Raw genomic sequence first — 21,373 nt, 5'->3', positions numbered from 1 at the left:
ACACCAATCGGGTATTTGCACACATAGGTAGGTGCCTAACTTGGCGAGACGAAGATGCAAATACCCGAGTTGCATAGGCACATCTCGTATTTGTATGCATAAGTTGGTATACTCAAAGATATGTGACAGGTTTCAGAGTGGTAGCCGTGTTAGTCTGTATCAGCAAAAAGAATGAGTACTTGTGGCACCTTAGAGACTAACAGATTTATTTGAGCATAAGCTTTCGTGGGCTAAAACCCACTTCATCGGATGCATGCAGTGAAAATACAGTAGGAAGATACATATACACAGAGAACATGTGTATATACACAGGACAGGCCCAACAAAGAAAGTAACAGAACGCCACTAGCAGTCAACTTCAGCCCCCAACTAAAACCTCTCCAGCGCATCATCAAAGATCTACAACTTATCCTGAAGGACGATCCCTCACTCTCACAGATCTTGGGAGACAGGCCAGTCCTCGCTTACAGACAGCTCCCCAACCTGAAGCAAATATTCACCAGCAACCACACACCACACAACAAAAACACTAACTCAGGAACCTATCCTTGCAACAAAGCCTATTGCCAACTCTGTCCACATATCTATTCAGGGAACACCATCATAGGACCTAATCACATCAGCCACACTATCAGAGGCTTGTTCATCTGCACATCTAACAATGTGATATATGCCAGCAATGCCCCTCTGCCATGTATATTGGCCAAACCAGACAGTCTCTACACAAAAGAATAAATGGACAGAAATCAGACGTCAAGAATTATAACATTCAAAAACCAGTTGGAGAACACTTCAACCTCCCTGGTCACTCAATTACAGACCTCAAAGTCGCAATACTCCAACAAAAAAACTTCAAACACAGACTCCAACGAGAAACTGCAGAATTGGAATTAATTTGCAAACTGGACACCATTAAATTAGGCTTGAATAAAGACTGGGAGTGGATGGGTCATTATACAAAGTAAAGCCTATTTCCCCATGCTAATTTCCCCCCCCCACTGTTACTCACACCTTCTTGTCAACTATTGGAAATGTGCCATCCTGATTATCACAACAAAAGTTTTTTTTTCTCCTGCTGATAATAGCTCACCTTAATTACTCTCGTTACAGTTGGTATGGCAACACCCATTTTTTCATGTTCTCTGTGTATATATATCTTCCTACTGTATTTTCCACTGCATGCATCCGATGAAGTGGGTTTTAGCCCACGAAAGCTTATGCTCAAATAAATTTGTTAGTCTCTAAGGTGCCACAAGTACTCCTCGTTCTTTTTTCAAAGATATGTGCATGCCTAACTTTGACTGGGCCTGCTTTTCAGGGATTCAAACACTTCTGTACATAGATGAAGTATTTTAAAAAACAGCTGGAACTGCAAAACAAGCATTTACATTAAGACCTACTGTTCTAGCTTTCTAAAGAAAAAACATTTATTTTACAAATAAAGGAAAATATCTATTGAGATATCACTATCAAAACAAGAAATGAAGCAGACCGATTCTTCACGCTGTACTATGACTTTACAAGAATTAAGAAAGTATTAACATGCTCATTCACTTAATTCCTTCTATAACGCATCAACCACCAAAACTTCCTACTGAGGATCAGAAAATGGGTTTGTGTTAAGCTTACAATATTAGTAGCTTTGTACACGGCAACAGTGAAAAGTTTACCTTGACAACATCAGGTATTCTAACTTGAGTAGCTACTGTCAAACTAATAAGACCTGGCTTAATCCCAGGTAGAGAGAGTGGGTGAGTTCTGCTCTCATTTACTCTGCTTCAGTGGTATTGGATACGATGGAATTGCAGGAATGTAAGTGAGAGCAGAAACTGGCCCCTTAACTAAAAAAGCCTAGAGGTGATATTTGCAAATAAAATAGATGGTTACCCCTCCCCATGGAAATACATTTTCTATTATTTTTCCCACATCTCAAATATTCACAAAGAATAAATTTGTGTGTCTTTCAGGTGAATGCCTCTAAAAATCAACTGTTGTTAATGGCTTTAAAATCTGAATATTTCACTCATGCTTAGCACAGCAGAGCAGCCTTCAGTAAATGGAAGCATTTTCATAGTGGAATTTGCCATGAGAATAAATCCTGGGGCTGGAGATTTTCCCATTGTTGCATGGCCAGAGGTAATTGCACAGGTGCATCAAATGCCTTCTGAATTTGACTCCAACAAATACATAGAGCACAGGGTTGAGGCAGCAGTGGGAAAAGGCAATTTTGCGGCTGATGTAGAAGGCATATGCAATGTTCTTTTGAATCTCACAGTTCAGAAAGATGTAATGAGCTGGCAAAGTTTGCAGGAAACAGAATATATTGTAAGGTGCCCAACTCAGGAAAAAAGCTACCACAATGGTAAAGATGAGTCTCACAGTTCTGTGCTTCCTATGAGATCTTGTTCTGAGCAGAATTTTCAGTATCTTGACGTAACAAAATACAATAACAGCAAAGGAAAAGAGAAAGAAGACATTTCGCTGATAAATTTCTACCCTTTTCCAATGTAAGTCAATGTAATCGCAGGTACTGAAACCATCCAGATCAATCTGCACTTGGGTGAAAATCATCTCAGGAACCACGACTAATATGCTAGCAGCCCAAATGGCCAAGCTCACCTGAATGCCACACTGGCGTGTCTGAGTACTCAAGGTCGACAAGGGGTTCACCACTGCCAGGTACCGGAGAATAGTCATTATGGTCAAAAAGATAATACCACTGTAGTAGCTGATGGAGAAAACAGTATTCACAGCCTTGCAGAGGAAATCACCAAAAATCCATCCATGCAAATGATACACAATCCAGAAGGGCAGCATGCAAGAGAAGACCAGGTCAGAGATGCAAAGGTTCATGATGAAGATATTTGTTAAAGACACAAGGCTTTCATACTTCATTAGGATCCATAACACCAAACTATTTCCCAGCAGGCTAAGAACAAAAGCAAGAGAGTACAGGATGGTGGTGAGATGGGCACCAAATGCATGGAGGTCATCCATTTCACACACATTGCCAGAGTCAGTATAATTAGTGAAGTTCCCATACTCATCATAGTAGTCTGGAAATGAGTTTAAGTCAAAGTTGGATTCACCCATTTGGATGTATGAACCTAAATGACACAAATGGAACTGTCAAGAAGATCCTAATGGTCACAGAAAAATCATAAAAAATCTGGTTGCTTTGGGGGGGTTAAATAAATATATGGAGATATATCTCTCATATAGAACTGGAAGGGACCTTGAAAGGTCATCGAGATCAGTCCCCTGCCTTCACTAGCAGGCTTCTAGCTCTTCTGGCTTGCAATGAAACTTAAATACGGCAGTGAAACTGTGGGGGTGGTAGTTTTACATCTTTACCTTGAGGAACTGGAATATGATCACAAATGGAATTTTACATTAATAGAACATTAAGCACTGACTTTAATTCTTGCATTTTTTAATTAGTTAAAATTCAAAGTCTCAAAAGCAAGTTAATCAGTTTGCACATTATAGCTGCCAACAATTGAATATTTTACCTGGGATAATTCCAGCTAGAATTGTGTTTATATTAAAGAACAGTTATCAGGACTTCAGAACCCATCCAGTTTTTCTACTGTTCTGACAAGATATTTAAATTCCATTTAAAATTCTCTGAATTCTACACTCTTTACCCAACACGTGATCCTGTTTCAAGATTCAATTCTGCAGAAACTTATAAAACCAGGCAAATTTACAATGCCAGTATAGAAATAGATAAAAAATACAAATAGATTAACATTAGTAATGAGAGGATTTTCAAATTGGTATTCTAAAAGGGAACAACTTGTAGCAACTGCAAACACTTTCGCATGATATTGGGTTGGAAGTGAACACGTCGAAGACAACGTGGATGCAGAATGAGCATTGTGCAGAAGGAATCATCACTGTAAATGGGAAAGAAATTGAGGAGGTCGACAAATATATTTATCTGGGTCAGCAGCTGAGCAGAGACAACTCATTCAAAGGGGAATGCAGGAGGAGGAGAAAGGCGGGGTGGGCAAGTTTCAACAAAATAAAGACGTCTTTAATGGATGGTGAACTGCCCATGAAGAAAAGGAAAGAACTGTTTAACTCCACTGTTCTGCCAGCAATGATATACAGAGCAGAAAGCTGGTCAACAATGAAAGCGGAGAAAGAAAAATTTGCTGTCACCCAGAGAACAATGGAAAGGCAAATGTGTAAGATATTGCTCTGTGATCACATGAGGAGATCAGAAGGTGTACAGAGGTGAATGATGTAGTGCAGGCGATGTACAACGCAAAGTGAAGATGGGCGGGTCATGTAGTCTGCAGGCAAGACAATAGGTGGACAATCTGCATCAGTGACTGGATCCCCAGAGACCACAAGCGATTGCTGGGCAGACCGAAAACGCGCTGGGCCAATCCCATGACAAAACTCTTTGGCTAGAAATGGAAAGAACGTGCTCACAATAAAATAGAATGGTGTGGTGTTGACTTGTGTTTGTGGAGGTATGGACGAGGACAAGCCAGACAAAGGTGATTCTAAAAGATACAATGGTGTTGATCCAGCTCCTACTGAAGTCAACAGAAATTTAGTCAATGATTTCAATAAGAGCAGAAGCAGACTCATGATGTTTCTGCATTTCCCTCTTCTCTACCTTCCTTTCCTGAACTTTTCCCCTTGAGTCCTTCTTTGTGTTGTTCCCTTTGACTCACTATCTGCCACTTTTACTAATGCAAATCTGAAGGAAAAATCTCATGGATCATTTACGGGCTTTCCTTATTTACACAAGTAGTTCTGTTTATTGCAGGAGTGCTCTATGGCTGTGTATATGTAAATAGTTAATAGACAAAGTGCTAGTGGATGGCGCTCAAGAACATGGAGCATAGTTCCTAGGTTCTGTAGGACCAGTAAAACTTGTGTACTGCCAATGACTTCCTCTGTTCCTATGTTTAAAAGAAGCTCTTATGACCATTGACTTCAGAAGGCAACCTGTAGGAACTAGCCCACAGTTTATCGCTTTAAGACCAACTTCTCAAAAGTGGCCTCTGATTTTGTATGCTTCAGTTCTGGTGAGCCCAACTTAGGATACCTATAGCCTGATTCTTCCAGAAGTGTTAAATACCCAGAGCCTTAGTTGAGTCAACGGGAACAGCAGGTGATCAGCACTTCTGAATATCAAGTCTATGACATTTCAAGTGGGGCATCCAAAAATTGAGACATCTGTTATAAATGACCACTTTTACTACTGATAGCTTCTGTGAGTGATGCCACCATTCCTTTTTCTGCTACACATTGATTTATAGGAAGGGCAAGGTGATTTTTCTTTTTAAATGATTATGAAACTGGGATCTTTTACTGGTATCATTCAGATGAAATGGAAGTCAATAAATACGTGACAGATGAATGTTTGAACCTTACAACTCCTGATTTTGATTAAGACCTAAAATTAAAGGGCAAAATTCTGCCCTGATGCACACCTCAGACACTGACCTATTTGCTGGTGTTGGGAGGTCACAGTTCTGAGAGGAATTTGTACCAGTAACTCTCAGGGTATGCCCTAAACAATAATACCATCAGTCATTGGCATATTCCCTGTCAGCAGCAATGGCCTCCCCACTCAGGGGGCCCATGGCTCAGTAACCCACCGTAAGAACCTGCAGGACTAGAAGTGGGAGTCCTAGGGGGTGTTAGACCACTGGCCCCTCCACATCACCCCAGAAAGGTTATGCTAGACTCCTACCAGAGGACCTTGTGAAGCTGGGACTAGCAGGAAGTACCGCACAGCAGGACCTGAGTAGCAGCTCCTCGCAGCCCACTGATTGGCTGGCACTAGTACTTAAGCCAGGAAGCCATGACAGGGAGTTGTATGAGCAACAATTCAGACTGCCTTGCTTCAGACCGAGTGTGAGAGATCCCAGACTCCAGCTTCTGACCCTGCGGCCCTGCCCAAACCTGACTCTTGATTTACCCTCTGGCCTGTCTTGGACTCTGACTTCCCAGTACCTGGCCCTGCCTGCCTGCTGATGCCTGACTCCTGGCTTGCCCTCTTGCCTGTCTCAGACTCTGATCTTCTGGTACTGACTCGGCCTGACTCCCACTCTGACCACTAGGTCTGATTGACCACCCAAGACCTGGTTGTGACACCCACTTGGTTATGGTAGCCACTCACTCAAACTTGATCAGACAGGCCTCTGTACCTAGACAGGGTGGAGCTGGAACTGCTGCTTGAAGTAGCCAACTAGTCCATGGTGACGTGCCCCTGAAATAATAGCTTCTGAAACTGCTCTTGCTGTTGTTGTGCTGTTATCTGGGCCTGCTGAAACTGCTGTTGGCCTGCTGCTGACATACTAGCCATTTCAGAAGGGTCTGAAATCCAAATTGACACAAGGTTGGCAATAGTCTCTAGCCGTTCTCCTGCTATGCTGTTTTACAAGCAATAAACTAAAATATACAAACTCAAAAAGTATCAGCTCTCCAGAGTAGCTCCTAAGTTTCCTCAGAGCTCCCTACCTTGGATTCTGGTTAGCAGTTCTGGAGGAGACAACTGCTTCACCCTCATTAACCCTCCTTAGGATATCAGCAAGGCTTCTAGGCAGGGCCGGCTCTAACTTTTTTGCTGCTCCAAGCAGCAAAAAACACCGCCGGCCCCCCCCCCCCCCCCCCCCCCCCCCCCCCCCCCGCCACCCCAAGATTGACCGCCCCTTACCAGGTGCCGCCCCAAGCATGTGCTTGGTTGCCTGGTGCCTGGAGCAGGCCCTGCTTCTAGGCTCCCTCCAAAAGACACCCAAAGACTTGTGCACCCCCAGCATATACAGAAATAGAAATTGGAAAATAACTAGGTGATGACTGGGATGGGCCTGTGGACTTCAGAGAGAAGACAGACATGCAGAGTCATTGTAAAAACATTTTAAAATAGCCTTACAGCGGGTCATAACCCTGTGACCAAATAATTCACAAGAAATAGTGCTTGATGAAAACTAACTTGTTTCTGCTCTATCCTCACAAACATCAAGCAAGGAGCACTGAAAACCCAAGACATCACAAACCAGCTTCTCACTTGCCTTCTGAAAGGCAATCTTTGGTTAGAGGCACAGGTACTTGCTACTTAATAAAATGGTAGTTAGGCACCTAGGCACTTCTGAAAATCCCACGAGGCACCAATCTGCAGCCTTAGGCACCTAAATACCTGTAAGGGCCAGATTGTCAGTCCTCCTTGCTTTACATTCAATGTGAGACTCCCAGGATCAAACCCCAGGTCTTCCTTCACTTTGCTCTTTCTTCATAAGAACACACTACTGTGCATGGGGGTATCAATTAAAATGCATATAGGGCAGGCAAACACTGGGGGTGATTAACACGCATTTGGCCCTGATGTTTCAGTTACCAGCTAAATGCAGATAACACCACTATTGGCAGTGAAATTACTCAGGATTTATACTCATATAACCAAACTGAATTTGGTTCTGAAGGTAGAAGTTTCCCTAATTTTTGCCATTAGGACACATATGAAGAGAACAAAATACATTGTTCTAGTTAGAATAATTCCTACCATTGTTGCACATTTAGGAATATTGTTTTAATTGTACACAGGTGGTAACATTAGCTTCAGCTATTAATTAAAAACAAAAACAAAAAAACTTCTGCTTTTTCCTACATTTGCTGTTCTCAGTGGTTATATTGTTTTGCTCCAAACTTCTTTTTTTTCCTTCAAAATACCTTCTGGTAATGTCACAAATGAGGAAATATTACTTTCAGTAATATAGGAAGTTGTTTTAAAATAAACCCCACATTTTCTTCTAGCTGTTTCATTCATAATTTCAAAACCACATGAACTATGTGTTAAAGATGGTGATTAATTTAAGTGTAAAGATTTGCAGTACAATGCACAATAATATGTAATAATAATGTGGTTGTATAATAAGCACCATCCACTTACAAGACACAATTATAGGCATTTTTAGGCTTTAAACAGCCTTTAGACTGCCTGCTGTGTGGGTTTTTGTTTGTTTTAAAACCTTCAGGAGCAAATGGGCAGCTGCTGTAAGCTCATTTAAGCCAGTGGAGTTACAAGCATATGCAGGGACACACATTAGTTTGCCAACTCAATCCTAAATAAAGATGAACAGGGACTGAAAGTGAACACTTATGTGGCTGAAAAGTTTCTGTCAAAACCCAAATTTAGTTTTTGATTATATTAACATTTTCACAGAAAGTGTCTGCTTTCCTTTTAAACTTTTCATTTGGGGAGCCAGGCGGAGGAGACAGGACTTTTCAGTTTTTTTGGCCGAAAACCAGAAAGGGGTTTTGGTCAAAAAGTCAAAATTTTCAGCAAAGAAACCACTTTCCACCCATATATAGTGCTCAGAAAAGAAGCTAACAATCCCACCCAGTCTAATAGTTTTATACCTAGGAGAGGCAGTCTACTATTTAAGGCAGAGGGATGAGCATCAGGACTCCTGGGTTCTTTTCTCATCTCTACCAGTGACAGTGTATATGTATTACACAAGTTGTTTCACGCTTCTGTGCCTCATGTTCTCCATCTGTAACACTCACCTCAGAGATTCTGGGAGGCTTAGTCTACACTAGCACTTATGTTGGCAAAACTTTTGTCACTCAGGAGGGTGGGGAAAAAAACCCCACCCCCCTGAGTGACATAAGTTTTGCCAGCATAAGTGCTTGTGTGCATGGTGCTATGTCAGCGGGAGACGTTTTCCTGCCAACATAGCTCCACCGCTCGTTGGGCTGGTTTTATTATGTTGACGGGAGAGCTCTCTCCCATCAGCATAACGTGGCTACATGAGCCATCTTACAGCAACACAGCTGAATCGGTACAGCTGTGTTGCTGTAAGCTTGAAAGTGTAGACATTCATTTGTAAAGCATTTTGAGATCCCCTGACATAAAGGTGTTAACTGCTTTTGTTTTGTGGCTTGTCCTCCTTTCCCCATTCTCTACTGGGCCCACCTCTTGCCTGCAGACATATATGTGCTGCTTTATGTTGGATTTTTGTTTAAAACACATGTAGCAAAAATAAGTGACCAAATAAGTTATTAGTAATGAAAGGAAGAGTTGCTTGGATGTACAAATGAAATAACACAACAGACTTTTTCTTTATCTAGTACGGGGTAGGCAACCTACAGCACGCGTGCCGAAGGCAGCATGCGAGCTGATTTTCTGTGGCACTCACACTGCCCGGGTCCTGGCCACTGGTCCAGGGGGCTCTGCATTTTAATTTAATTTTAAATGAAGCTTCTTAAACATTTTAAAAACCTTATTTACTTTACATACAACAATAGTTTAGTTCTAAATTACAGACTTATAGAAAGAGACCTTCTAAAAATGTTAAAATGTATTACTGGCACGCGAAACCTTAAATTAGAGTGAATAAATGAAGACTCGGCACGCCACTTCTGAAAGGTTGCCGACCCCTGATCTAGTACAAGAGATGCATACAATGTACAGTCTAGTGGTATCTTTTCATACCTTTAATTTGATTGTTTATCTTCATCAACCTGTAACTGCTCTTGCAGTTTGATAAATGTTTTAATCTCTTCTCATCCATGTTACCTTACCATCGATAGATGGTCTAGACTGGAGGCAACATGCACTGTAAATAATCATCTACACATAAAATTGCACTCATTTAAAAGTGGTGGTTGTTTTTTTTTTAAATGATTTGGTTACAGCAATGCAAGTTTGGATGTAGACAAGGCCTAAGAAAATTCATATTCAGCTCTCCAAGAGGTAGGCCAAGTCTGCACACAGATTTTGTGTCAGTACAGCTATATTGGGTAGGGTGTTATTTCTTTTAAACCCAAAAGAGTTATACCAGTACAACCCACTGGTGTGAACACAGTTATATTGGTAAAAAGATTCCTTACAGATGTATAGCTGCTTATACATCAAGGGGGCTGTGCTTCTTTCACTATATAGGAATAGCTAAAATGGTACAACTTTTGTCTTTAGACAAGCCCTTAGCATCAGCCACTCATTCGGCTGAGAGGGCTGTGCATAGGGGACACTTCAAATGCAATACTTAGAATTATTTTCATGAGAGTAATTTTACCTAGCTAAAAGAACTAAGAATAATTCTAACTGTGCACATGCAGTTTTGCATGCCTTAGTTAAGCATGCAACTGAAGGCTAACATCTTCTGAAAAAAATGAACTCCAAAAATAAAGTTGTGGGCCTAATTCTCCTCTTAACTACACTACTGTAAATCAGGAGTCATGCCCTTGAGGTCAACTGAGTTATTTGCATGGTAAAGCTGGTATGAGATCAACTTGAGTACTTAGATGTGTGCTCCAGTCTTTATTTTAAGTTTATGCATTAGAACCTTAGCCTCTCAGCAGAAACATACATATGTATTAGATAGTATTATCTCAGGTTAGGAAGAGAATAAATATAAAACTTCATGTAATTAAATGCCAAGGAAGCCTGTGTCTTTGTGCAAACCAAACCAAGGCACTTTGACCTAGCAATCTACCCTTGTCTCTGGGGTACAGAGACAAGGGCCAATGCCAGGCACAGGGGAAGGAGCTGCAGAAGGCATCCAGAAGACTGAGAATAGCCTCAAGGCTGATGCTGCTCCCAGGACCATCCCCATTACAAACAGCTCTGTGTCATACTGAGACAGGACCATAACTTCCTGACAAGCACAGTGGGCACTCCCGCTTGAAATGGCAACCGAAGAGGAGATGACTGATAGCAGGGACACGGACTCTGCCAGACTGACTAACAGACCCAGAGATCCTGCCAGACAGACCGAGCTGGACCCCCAAAGCCAATTCATCACTAAGGAAGGGGATTCAGATAGATGTCACTTAGTAGGACTGGCCATTTTGTTTGTTTACCCTAGGGCCTCTGAAACATCACTCACTTCTCAAAATGGCAGTCGACTGCTTCCAGGGACTAGCCCTTTTATTTTAATAAGCATCAAACGGCAGTACCCCAAAAAGTTGGAAACCAGCTAAAAAGCATTCCTAAATACATAGTTCTGCGAAACAGAAGCTAAGCACTTGCACGGATTCCAACCAGCATTCCCAATACGTTCTTCTACAGCACATGTGTTGTGAATGATTTCATGCAGCTTTTTGAGACCCAAAGAGTAAGAATACATTACATGCAAACTGGGGTTAGAGTCAGGAAAGAAGAAGCCATATGTGGTAGACTCATGACTCAGCTCGCATCCCTAACTGTCAGATATCGAAACCCTCAGCTGCTCGCAGAGAAGGCCTTAGCACGCACAGCTTTGTACTCTTGTGGCACCGTTTCACAGGCCTTTCCCAGCAAATAGCATTTAATCTTTGCCCAAACCTTTCTAGGCAGAGCTGCCTTGTTTTTCCCACCACAGTAAGGCACCTTCCCACGCCACTTTGTACAAACTGATTGGTGGATCATCCCTGGGAAGAATCTGGCAGTGTAGGGCTCTGGTTGACCACCCATCCTCTCCAGCAGCACCCTGCTGTGGCCCTTTGAGACCCTCAAAAAGGGAAATATCCTCAAGAATCATGGCTGCCTGGAATTTAACAATCTATACTATACCACCCTGAACGTTACCCCCACCGTCCACTCCCAACCCCCACCCTTATGGCTAAAGGGGTTAAACATCCACTGTATACTCACCATGCTGCATGCTGCACCATGAAACAATGGTCATTGTGAGCCTTTAACATAAAAAAGGACCAAGATGGGAAAAAAGAATTATAGCAGTTATTCCCCACACAAACACCTCACAATGACTCTGTCTATCCTTGATCTTGGTTGGGGAATCCTGGAGGCACATCCCTTCCACACGGGCTGACCAACTCAGCATGGTAAGAAGGGAAGATGTGTTTTCTAAACTGGTCCAGACTGTTCACCCAGAGCCCACAAGACTCAGGAATGGCAGGAATCAGTGCTGTCCCTAGGGGGGTGCGGGGCCTGGGACAAATCAGCCTGTATGGGGCCCCCAGGGCAGAAGGGCAATGGATGGGGTCAGCCTGGCACTGGCGTGTTCCAGCGGTGCTAGGACGCTGGCAGCCAGGGCAGCAGCAGGTGAGCAAGAAAAAGAAACAATGCATGCTTCCTGCCGGTGAGTGCGGGCCTGACCCCCGCTGCTGGCACCAGCCCCCTCGTTAACCCCTGAGGCTGGCCTGGCCCCCCGAACCCCTAACTCCACCCCCCAGGCTGACCTGGCCCCCCAGGCACCCCTAACCTCACCCTCCTGGGCCGGCCTAGTGCCCCCTGCATGACACACGCACACTGATGCTTGGGTCCCCCAAAGCATGGGGCCCAGAGCGGTCGCCCCAATTCGCCATACCAAAGGGACAGCTCTGGCAGGAGTGTATGCATGAGGAGAGAAAGACAAGAAAATTAGGTTGACTTAACTGTTTCAGGCAGGGGTGTGAACCCCGGCCCCCAAGCAGCATACTTAAGCCAACCTAAGTCCCTGTATAGACAGCACTAGGTTGACTGAAGAATTCTTCCATTGATCCAGCCTCTCAGGGAGGTGGATTACCTATGCAGATAGGAGAATCCCTCCTGTTGACATAGATAGTGTCTACACTGAAGCACTACAGTGCCTGCCTAACCTCGCCCTGCTACCCGGCCAGTAGCATTTCTCCATCACTGAGATCGAGCTTGTCATCAGAAATCTCCACCCGCCCTTCAGTCTTCCAAATGCACACTCCACAACTATCCTGCATCTGCTCAGGCAATAGTTAAATCTTTCCTCACTTCTGTCCAGGTGCCAGGAATGTGGCTTCATTAGCAGGGAGAGCAAAGGGCAGACTGGGTCCCTGGGGAAGAGGGCGGGGAGGAATCACAACTGGTATTGCAACCCCATTAATGTCCAGGGCCGGCTCCAGGGTTTTTGCCGCCCCAAGCGGCGCAAAAAAAAAAAAAAAAAAAAACACGATCGTGATCTGCGGCGGCAATTCGGCGGGAGGTCCTTCCTCCGAGCGGGAGCAAGGGACTGTCTGCTGAATTGCCGCTGAATAGCTGGACGTGCTGCCCCTCTCCGGAGTGGCCGCCACAAGCACCTGCTTGGCAAGCTGGTGCCTGGAGCCGGCCCTGTTAATGTCAATAGGGCACTCAGGAAAATGTCCTTACTTTCAACTTACCAAAAAGTCCTGTATTCCTACAGATACAAGCATCATGGAACTTCCCCGGCTGGCCAACAATAGTGTCAGTAAGTTATCCACCAAACACCTGCATAAGCATGGAGAAGTACCCCTTTCTTTTTACATATTCAGAAACAAGGCAGGAGGAAGGAAGGGCCAGAATCAAGATGTGTGTCCCATTTATCACCCCATCACAATTAGGAGCCTTTGTCACCAAATCCATCTGTTATTTCCTGGACGTTGCCCAGCATGACAAGCCTGTGCAGGAGAATAAGCTTATTTGTCTTGCACACCTGGATGATGACCACCGCCCATGTAGATTTTCCAACCCCAAATTGATTGCCCACTGATTGACATAAATGGGAGTTAGGCACCTAGGCCCTTTAAAAAAAATCCACTTGGTGCCTGTCTGCATCTTCAGGTGCCTAAATACCTTTGAAAGTGTATCTGTGTGATCATGTGCAGGTAACAACTTCTCCATGTCTCAATCCCTCCCACTCCCCATGTGTAAAATAAGGTTAACACTTACCTACTTCAGAGACATACTCAAGTGTTTTGCCTTTTTTTTTTTTGGTTGGATGACTATTGAAGTGAAAAACTCAAAGTTTAGAGGCGAACAGAGGATTATTCACCCAGAAAAACAAAAAAAAAAAAAAAAAATTTAATTAATAAAAAAATAAAAAAAAAAAAAAAAAATCTATAACTAGGCTGAAGTTCAGTCTGTACCAAGAGACTGAGGTAATATATTTTATTGGACCAACTTCTGTCAGTGAGAGAGACAAGCTTTCAAGCTACACAGAGCTCTTCTTGAGATCTAGGCTAGGTCTACACTATGGGGGAGGTCGACCTAAGATACGCAACTTCAGCTACGTGAATAGCGTAGCTGAAGTTGCGTATTTTAGGTCGACTTACCTGGCTGTGAGGACGGCAGCGAGTCGACCACTGCCGCTCCGCCGTCGACTCTGCTTCCGCCTCTTGCCGCGGTTTATTTCCGGAGTTGACGACAGAGCGATCAGGGATCGATTTTATCACGTCTTCACTAGACGCGATAAGTCGATACCCAATAGATCGATTGCTACCCGCTGATCCGGCGGGTAGTGAAGATGTGCCCCTAGGAAACATACTCAGGCCTGGTCTACACTACGGGATTAATTCGGATTTAGCAGCGTTAATCCGAATTAACCCTTCACCCGTCCACACTACAGAGCCAGTTAATTCGAATTAAAGGGCCCTTTAAATCGATTTCTGTACTCCACCTCGACGAACGGAGTAGAGCCTAAATCGATTTTGTTAATTCGAATTAGGGTTAGTGTGGCCGCACACCACCGAATTACTGTGTTTAAGTTAATGGGGTAGTGTGGCCGCACACCACCGAATTAATGTGGTTAAAAACCGAATTAAGGTGCTTAGTGTGGCCGCGCACAATCGAATTTATACAACCTGTTTCCCAAATTCGAATTATCTAAATTCGGATTAATCCTGTAGTGTAGACATACCCTCAGAGCTGTCACAGCTAAATACAAGGTGGTGTTTAGCATAAGGTGTTAAGACTAAATAGTTGCACAATATGCCTCAATAATAACGATGTGGGTGAAACGAGACAATCATTGCACTCTCAAATGAACTTACATAGAAAAATGATAAGACAAACACACCATATGCCTCATGGGTGAGCACTTTTCAAAAAAATTATCACTCTGTATCTGACCTCTCAGTCCTTGTCCTCAAAGGAAACCTGCACAACATCTTCAAGAGATGAGCCTGCGCGCTTAAATTCATAACTTGGCTAGATGCTAAAGATCATGGCCTGAATAAAGACACTGGATTTATGGCTCATTACAACAATCTATCACCCACTTACCCTCCTTTATCCTATGACTACTGCAGGGGTAGGCAACATGTGGCACGCGAGCTGATTTTCAGTGGCACTCACACTGCCCGGGTTCTGGCCACTAGTCCGGGGGGCTCTGCATTTTAATTTAATTTTAAATGAAGCTTCTTAAACATTTTAAAAACCTTATTTACTTTACATACAACAATAGTTATATATTATAGACTTATAGAAAGAGACCTTCTAAAAATGTTAAAATGTATGACTGGCATGCAAAACCTTAAATTAGAATGAATAAATGTAGACTCGGCACACCACTTCTGAAAGGTTGCCGACCTCTGGACTACAGAATTGTTAACTGCCCACTTAACCTTGAATGGTCTCTTGCAACATGTTAATTCCTTAGACTAAACAATCTGTTCCACCTTGTGTTTAGCTGTGCCGCTCTGAGAACCTTTCCCAGACCCAAAGAAGAGCTCTGTGTAAGTTAGAAAGCTTCTCTCTCTCATCAACAGAAGCTGGTCCAATTAAAGACATTACCTCACCTACCTTGTTTCTCTGGGACCAACATATAAATATAAATATAATACAATATTCTGGGACCAACATAGGTACAACACTGCAAATAGTCAGTACAAAGGAATTGGGTAAAAGATTTAAGGAATTGGGTAAAGATAAAAACCACCAGTGAAGATGTGAAAGCATACAGAGGACAATACAGTTTCAGATCTGCAAGCTGTCATCTGCATTGCTCAAGAAACAGCTCTTTATATTAAAAAGATTTTGTACATAATAGCAGAATCTGAGCGCAGGTAAAATTTTCAGAAAAGGCCATCATTCAAGAGCCATAGTCACATAGAAAGTTAGTTGGACTTCAGCTCCCTCTAATCAACATTTCACAGATTTAAGAACCGCAAGTGCCTCTTAAAGCAAAATCTGCTGTTGAATGGGGTTCATTTGTGAACGCATTATCTAGGTCAGTATGTCACCAGTTTAATGTAGGAGCTTAGTTATGTTCTCTTGCTTTGCCAACTCTATGGCTTTTTAGCAACTAGAGTTGGGCAAGTAACTGATTTTTCAGATCACTGGCAGCGCCAAAAAAACAAACAAAAGTTGTTTCATGTCACCAACATTTTTCAAAATTTCTGGTAAATGATAAAAAATTAAATGTAGGGCATGTCTACACAGAGACGTACCGTGTGGCAAGCCAGGGTGTGAACGTACAGCACATTCACCTGCTGCGCAGCAACTTGCCACTTGGCTAGGCTAGTGCGCTGTTCATTCACAACCTGGCTTGCCACGCACTAAGTCTCCGAGTAGACCAGCCCTTCGAATCGAATAAAACATTTGGAGGAAAAGGGCTAGATTCACAAGGCGCCATCGGTGTCATTCACAAAACAAAGCAAAACAGCTTCAACAGGAGAGATTCACAGACACCCCCATCCAGAATAGCCAATAACTTGGTGGTTAGGTCACCAACAGGGATGCAGCTGACCTTGGCTCAAGTCCCTGCTCCTACGTCTCCCCTATGCCAGGTGAGCGCTGTAACCATTGGGCTGTAGGCCACAAGGGGGCATCCCCACCACCTCAGTGAGGGCTTGTGAATGGTGGCTAAATATTGGCGGTAGGCACCTAGGTCGCTTTGTGAATGTAGCCTGAAGAATTCAAATGTTTGTTTCAAAGATGTCAAAGTGAACCATTTTGACATCTCCGACTCCCTCCCACCAAAACAGTTTGCTGAAATCATCACAAAATGTTTTGCTTGACCTAAAAATGCAAGTTCAGGTAAACAAAATTTTGGCTGAAAATTTTTGCCCAGCTCTACTGTTAGCCCTGTAGCAATTCAGCTGTAGGGAGGTAAGAGTGGAAATGGTGGCTTAGAGCCTGCTTCTGCAGCATTCGCGTGTGCTTAACCAGGCACTGTAAGTAGTCCCATGAAAATCAGAGGGGAGAGGGTCACACACTTCCAGTGTGTAGAGCTAAGCACATTGTCATAGGGCACCCCCGACTGGAGTGGCACTGCCAGCAGGTTGCAGCATGACTGGTGCACCTGCCTTGATTTCCCCTTCATCAGAGTCCCCAGTAAAAGTCTAAAAAGTCTCTGAATATAAATATAGCCCTCTCAGAGTTAATGTATTAAAATAAGTCCCATGCAACCAACTCCCACAAGCATAGTCCCACCAGTACATCACCATGGTCCAGCTCTCCGGGGCCACCCCAGTGACCCTCACCGCATCTTTCTCCCAGCCTTCAGCCCTTTCTGGCCCCTCAGCCAGGGGCGGCTCTATGTTTTTTGCCGCCCCAAGCACGGCAGTCAGGTGGCCTTCGGTCACGTGGATTCGACGCCATTTCTGCGGGTGATCTGCCGGTCCCACGCCTTCGGTGTACCTACTGCCAAATTGCCGCTGAAGCTGCAGGACCGGCGGACCTCCCGAAGGCTGCCTGACTGCCGCCCTCACAGCGACCAGCATGCTGCCCCCCACGGCTTGCCGCCCCAGGTACGCACTTGCTGCGCGGGTGCCTGGAGCCGCCCCTGCCCCCAGCTTCAGCTCTCTGGCTCTGAGAGCAAGCAGGCATCTCCCTCTGCTGCGCTCAGCCTTCAGCCCTCTCTTGCCATGGCTTGCTGGCTCAGGAAGGTCAGCAGGCCAGCTCCTTCACTGCCTTCCTGGTAATCCCCCCTCTCTTGCCAGGGAGAGCCTACAGAGAACTTTGTGCTCCTTACAGCCTTCACTAGCATCCGACAAAGTGGGCATTCACCCACGAAAGCTTATGCTCCAATACATCTGTTAGTCTTAAAGGTGCCACAGGACTCTCTGTAGCCTTCACTAGATACCTCCTCCAGCCATCTGCTCTCTGGGGGTATGTCTACACTGCAATTAAACACCCACAGCTGGTGTATGACAGCTGACTCAGACTTGCGGAGATCAGGCACAAGGGCTGTTTAACTGTGGTGTAGACGTTCTGACTCAGGCTCGAGCCTGAGTTCAGGGACCTTCCCACATTGCAGGGTGAGGGTGCTAGAGTCCAGGCTCCCGCCCAAGCCTGAACATTTACACCACCATTAAATGCCCTTTAGCCCAAATCCTGTAAGCCCAAGGGTTTTAATTGCAATGTAGACATACCCTGGGAGCTCTGACTCAAGAAGTCCCTCTGTCACCGGGCAAGCAGAGAAAGCCCTATGTCTGCTGCCCCTTGCCCAAATCACCCAGGCTTCCTCTCATCAGATCACTCTCACCTCTAGGTACAGGTGCCCTTCTTTAAAGCAATTCGGAGGCAGCTAACAAGGCACAGGTGCATTGGCCCTACTCCCTCTTAAAAGGCCAGTGTCACCCTGTGACACATTCTTAGGTCTTTGCAGAGTAAGGATCTTAGAATGAACAACTTTTCAGTCATAGCTACAGTGTTGTCATCACAATGTTACCATAGCAGCCATTCAGTACAACAGGTTTGTTAACAAAGATATTGAAAGGGCAAAATTGGGGATAAGATGACATTTGTCGTAATGAGGAAGAAGATTTGGTATGGTGTTTTTTCCATCCCCGGCTTCTTTTTTCTGAAGGTTAAAAAGACTACAGGGTGTTTTGTACTATACTAATGCCTAAGGTCCCAACCAAGACCAGGGGCCATTGCACTGAGTGCCATACAAATACTTAAACAAGGGCCGCTGCCCCGAAGAGCTTGCAATCAAAGTAGACGAGGCAAAGGAAACATTAACCCCATTTTACAGATGGGGAACCGAGGCAGAAAGATTAAGTGATTTGCCCAAGGCCACAGAGAACTCTTTGGGTCTTGATTTGAACAGAGATCTTCCAAGTCACAGTCCGATGCCTTAACATGAGATCATCCTTCCTGGTGCCAGGGGAGGGAGAATCAAGTTCAGTATCAGATCGGAGATGGTTGCTTATATTTCTTTACATTGCACTTCTCAGACTACAGGCAATACACACAAAGTTTATCCAGAATTTGATTAGCCCCTTTAGATACTAGAGTATGCCCCCCCTTTTAGGCCAGAAAATGAACTCTGGTATCACTGAGGCCAGTGTGTGGCAACTGTTGACTTTTAAGGTGGGCCTCTGCAAATCATAGTCCCCATTTATGCTGTGCCATGTTGTGCACACATGGGCTTTACATGTGCTGCTCCAGAGAGGTTACTGTCTGTCATCTTTCATTTAATTTTTGGGACCACCAAGAGGATCCACACAGTCAACAATTAACAATAAATATAGCGGAAGAGATCATGTTAGCAAACCAAATAAAAAAAATACAAACAAAAAGACACCCACAACCACCACAACTTACACACCTCCTTCTGTACGGGGAGACTTTCGCAAACCAGTAAAGTGCCTCAAACCACTATGGCTTATTGTTAAAGGCGGCCTAGTCAGCAAGCTGTAAATTGGCCATTCAGCAGTCTCAGCTTGATCAAGGCAGAAGGGGAGGGGGGTTTAGGGTGCCACAGAAGGCGCAGCTTGACCCCGCGTCCTTCCTGATAAGAATTGTGTTGAAGTTGCTAATACATGCATTTTAAAAGAGCAGGATGTGCCCAAGGAATGTGTATTGGGGTCTCAAGGCTGCAGACGCTGGAAAAACCCACACCTGGTTAATCAATAATCAGAAGGAACCTCTTGCTCGATCATTAAAACTGCTTACTTAACAAGGTTTCTTTAAGGGACATGTCATTCTATTACTAATGTATAAATAAGGGGAAAAAGCTTGAGATAGTTGGACTCGTTTGGGCACTCTTTTGGACTCTTTTTGGACTCTCCCTCTGGATACATCTTGCGGTCCCCACCGGCAGACAGAAGATTTGACCACCGGAAGCCTGCCGCTGTGTCACTCAAAAGCCACACTCAGCTTTGGTAATTATCAAGGGTTGGGGTGTTTTACTAACCTGTTGCGGACATGTGTAAGTGCTTGAGACTAAGTAAAGTTTAGCTTTAAGTGAAAGCACTCTTGTGTTGTCCTGTTTGTGCCAGCCATCTATCGGTCGGACGGCCGTGTCTCCCCTGATTTATTTCCTGACACCACCTCGCACAGAGTAAAAGTTACCAAGAGCTTTGGGTTGAAAGAACCCCGGGTAACACTTCCAGTCTGGTAGATATCCACAAACCAATGCCCTACGCCATCCAGAGGCCAAGATTCCCAATGGCTTTCAGACTATACAAAGTATTGCCTTCCTTCTCCAGCTCTTGAAAGTAATTTTGAATTTGAAGAGGAGGGAGAGAAACAGAATGGTAATCGGAATGACCTGATTTTAGGGTCCAACAAGTGGATGAAACCCTTCAAAGTAGTTGGTTTATAACCAGAGGACATTTCAAATGAGAATTTAGAAATTCAGTTATTCACTAATGCATTAAGATTCTACCTTTTAAATTGAAGGCAGAATTGAAGAGTTTGTTTTGCCTTGCACATTCCCAGAACTAAGTACTTCTTTTTCAACTGCCTGTAAGTTAAGTGGAAGGGTTAAAACCAAATCAAAGATGTTAAACACCAATACTATTCAAGGCCTTGTTTGCGTTAGTAACATGGCTAGTAATTTATATCAGAAAATTCTACCATTGCTGTAGAACAAGAATACTTACTCTTTGTTGTACCGTCTCAACCACCACTTCCTCAAAAATCAGAAGTTCCTTATAAAAGGATGTGATTTGTAACCACAGCCTCCTATAACAGATTGTGAGGGTTTACGCCCCTCGTTACAGGGCAGCATGGCCTAGTGGCCAGAGTCCATAGAATAAGCCCTTGTCGCAGGGCAGCATGGCCTAGTGGCCAGCGTCCATAGAACTGCCCCTGGTTACAGAGCAGCACTGCCTAGTGGCCAGAGTCCATAGAACTGCCCCTGGTTACAGGGCAGTAGGACCTTACTGCTGGCTCAGCGTGGGGGTCCTACCGAAACATGCTGAGGCTTACTGTGGTCAAGGTACCAGTCCGTCACCCCCTCCCCGGGTCGCTTCCTACCGGCTTGGGAGTTGGGGTCTCCCACGAATCCCAGGGTTCTCCGCGGGTCTCCGGGTCCATCACCTCCACTGGTTCCTCCCCTGGTAGGGGTTCGTGCCGGTCTGTAGAAGCCTCCATTCCCCGCAGCTTCGAGAGCGTCAGCTGGTCCTTTGCAGGAGCTTCCCGGTTAGGTCCTTCCACCAGCCCAGACTGAGCTGAATTCCCTCCCTTTATACTCCCTGAGCACTTGGAGCATGCCCAGTACGCACGGGGCGGGACTTCCTCCGTCAGAGCTACTGGTCTAAAGGCGCTGGGTCTAGTGCGGTGCGGGATTGCCTCGTCACACACCCTCCCCCTCAAGAGGGATCCCCCGGGTTGGGCCGCCTCCTCCTCCCCCTGTCTGGAAAAGAAATCTGCGTTAGCATGGGCTTTACCCGGGCGATGAAATACGCGGAAGTCGTAGGGTTGGAGTGAGAGGTACCAACATAGTATCCAGGGGTTCGCGTCCTTCATACTATGTATCCA

At 44.6% G+C, this 21,373-nt stretch overlaps 1 protein-coding gene across 1 annotated transcript; it reads right to left on the bottom strand.

Annotated features, from left to right (window-relative positions):
* Nucleotides 1-2,049: 2,049 nt before the first annotated feature.
* LOC113409691 (chemokine XC receptor 1-like) lies at nt 2,050-3,093 on the bottom strand. The gene has a single exon (XM_026663872.1). It carries the CDS (start codon nt 3,091-3,093, stop codon nt 2,050-2,052), a length of 1,044 nt encoding a protein of 347 aa, XP_026519657.1.
* Nucleotides 3,094-21,373: the final 18,280 nt, after the last annotated feature.

This window comes from Terrapene carolina, unplaced genomic scaffold (genome assembly GCF_002925995.2).
Source record: "Terrapene carolina triunguis isolate 2854851 unplaced genomic scaffold, T_m_triunguis-2.0 Scaffold34021, whole genome shotgun sequence".
Taxonomy (NCBI): Eukaryota; Metazoa; Chordata; order Testudines; family Emydidae; genus Terrapene; species Terrapene triunguis.
The sequence above is the reverse complement of the archived record's forward strand: the minus strand, read 5'-3'. Positions and strand labels throughout refer to the sequence as shown.

Coding starts and splice junctions, on each gene's coding strand:
- LOC113409691 (XM_026663872.1), bottom strand. CDS start 3,093: ATGGGTGAATCCAACTTTGACTTAAACTCATTTCCAGACTACTATGAT.